General features: G+C 49.0%; 1 protein-coding gene across 3 annotated transcripts in view; it reads left to right on the top strand.

Moving 5' to 3' along the window:
* clockb (clock circadian regulator b) overlaps positions 1 to 2,500 on the top strand; it is a 17,134-nt gene that overhangs the window by 5,345 nt on the left and 9,289 nt on the right. For all 3 annotated transcript variants that reach the window (XM_083693038.1, XM_083693036.1, XM_083693037.1), the window contains exons 9-12: positions 371 to 484; positions 1,436 to 1,554; positions 2,085 to 2,167; positions 2,298 to 2,404. In XM_083693038.1, the coding sequence (XP_083549164.1) occupies positions 371 to 484; positions 1,436 to 1,554; positions 2,085 to 2,167; positions 2,298 to 2,404 (423 nt within the window). The remainder of the gene's footprint in view (positions 1 to 370; positions 485 to 1,435; positions 1,555 to 2,084; positions 2,168 to 2,297; positions 2,405 to 2,500) is intronic.

Genomic DNA, 2,500 nt, shown 5'->3' with positions numbered 1-2,500 from the left:
GAGCCCGTCCTCCGATTTCTACCTCCCCCAGCCTCCCCTGGTGTAATCAGTGATGGAAGTTCAGAGTTGTGCGCACTGGCCAGTCATAAGTCGCGGGTAAACCTTGGTAAATAGAATAGACATGTTTATGTCAAAATATATGCCATAAACACTATGTTAATGCTAAAATATGATCAAAGTCTCACTGGCCTGACGGGCTAGTTTGGCACATCCTTCAGTCACCTCTTCCTGGTTCTCGTCTCTGGCTCGCAGGCTGAGCTTCATTCCCTCCCTGAGCACACTGAATGTCAGCATTTGTTAGCATCAATTATTGTGTAAGATTGTTTTTAATGTTTGTCTGTTTGTTTGTTTGTTTGTTTGTTTGTTGCAGCTAAGAACCAGCTGGAGTTCTGTTGCCACCTGCTGAGGGGGTCCATCGACCCCAAGGAGCCGCCCGTGTACGAACACGTCAAGTTCATCGGGAACTTCAAGTCGTTGGACAATGGTGAGGGACGTTTTCGGGGGTTTCTCAATCGCATCAAGTTTTCAAGTTTCAAGTTTCAAGTTTATTTGTTACGTCTCATACACGAGTGCAGGGAGTAAAATTCTTGGGCTCGGTTCCTTGACAATGCAGCATACAATACAAATAATACAAATACGCAGTAGTGCAATGAGGTAGGACAAGACAATAAGTGACATAGTGCAAGATAAGTGAGACGGTTGGACAGTGATGATTGTTGGGGTCACAAGACAATAGACATGACACAATTGCAGTATAAATAGTAGAGTAGTGGTTCAGTGGAATGTCATTATTATTGCACTGTGCCGTTGGTGTAAGAGGTGTTGTTAAAGTGACTGTGTGCTAGTAGAGTCCATTCTGTGGGTGTTCTGGGGGTAAGTCATGGGTTTGGGGTAGGCTTGTTCATGAGCCTGATGGCCTGGGGGAAGTAGCTGTTGGAGAGCCTCTGAGTTTTGGCCCCGAGGCTCCGGAGGAGGCTCCGTCTTTTGGACGGCAACAGTTCAAACAGGCTGTGATTGGGGTGGCTGGGGTCTCTGATGATTCTCCGGGCTTTGCTGACACATCGCTTGTTGTATATGTCCTGGATGGAGGGAAACTCACATCCACTGATGCGCTCAGCTGTCTGCACCACCTTCTGCAGCGCCTTGCGGTTGAGGGCAGTGCAGTTGCCGTGCCAGGCAGTGATGCATCCCGTCAGGATGCTCTCGGTAGTGCCCCTGTAGAAGGTCCGCAGGATCTTGGGCCCCATGCCAACCTTCCTCAGCCGCCTGAGTATGTGCATGTATGTGTGTAGTATGTGTGTGTGTCTGTCTGTCTGTGTGTGTGTGTGTGTGTGTGTGTGTGTGTGTGTGTGTGTGTGTGTGTGTGTGTGTGTGTGTGTGTGTGTGTGTTAACACAGACATGAAGTGATGTTGAGTTGTCCTGTTCTCTGTGCAGTGCCCAACACCAAGAGGAGCGGTCTGGAGGGCGTGCTCCAGAGGTCTCTCCACCCCGCCTTCGACGACCAGGTCTGCTTCGTCGCCACCGTCAGGCTGGCCAAACCACAGTTCATCAAGGTGAGACACACACACACACACACACACACACAAACACACACACACACACACACACACACACACACACACACACACACAGAGACAGACACATACACAAACAGACAGACACACACACACACACACACACAGAGACAGACACATACACAAACAGACAGACACACACACACACACACACACACTCAGAGACAGACACATACACAAACAGACAGACACACACACACACACACACACACACAGAGACAGACACGTACAGACACACACACACACACACACGCACAGACACACACATACACAGATACTCAGACAGACACACACACACACACACACACATACATACATACATACATACATACATACATACAGTATATCATCAATAACACACACACACGCAATGGACCAACAATTTCAAGAAAAATATGTATTTTATGTAACACACACACACACACACACACACACACACACACACACACACACACACTCACACACACTCTGAATTCCCCTGAACGTCTGTCTATCTCTACTGTGTATAGGAGATGTGTACAGTGGAGGAGCCCAATGAGGAGTTCACCTCCAGACACAGCCTGGAGTGGAAGTTCCTCTTCCTGGATCACAGGTAACACACACACACACACACACACACACACACACGGCAGCTGTTCCAATCCTCCTGAAATGCGCCCGTCTTCCCTCCCCAACACACCTAATCCCTCCCCCCCTGTTGACAATGTCATTTCCTCCCCCAGGGCTCCACCAATCATAGGCTACCTTCCGTTTGAGGTTCTGGGGACGTCAGGGTACGACTACTACCACGTCGACGACCTGGAGATACTGGCCAAGTGTCACGAGCACCGTGAGTCTCTCACACACACACACACACACACACACACACATACACACACACACACACACATCAATCTCTAATGCACGCAGATGCTTACACACACAC

Source organism: Argentina silus (assembly GCF_951799395.1).
Source record: "Argentina silus genome assembly, chromosome: 21".
Lineage (NCBI taxonomy): Eukaryota > Metazoa > Chordata > Actinopteri > Argentiniformes > Argentinidae > Argentina > Argentina silus.
The sequence above is the reverse complement of the archived record's forward strand: the minus strand, read 5'-3'. Positions and strand labels throughout refer to the sequence as shown.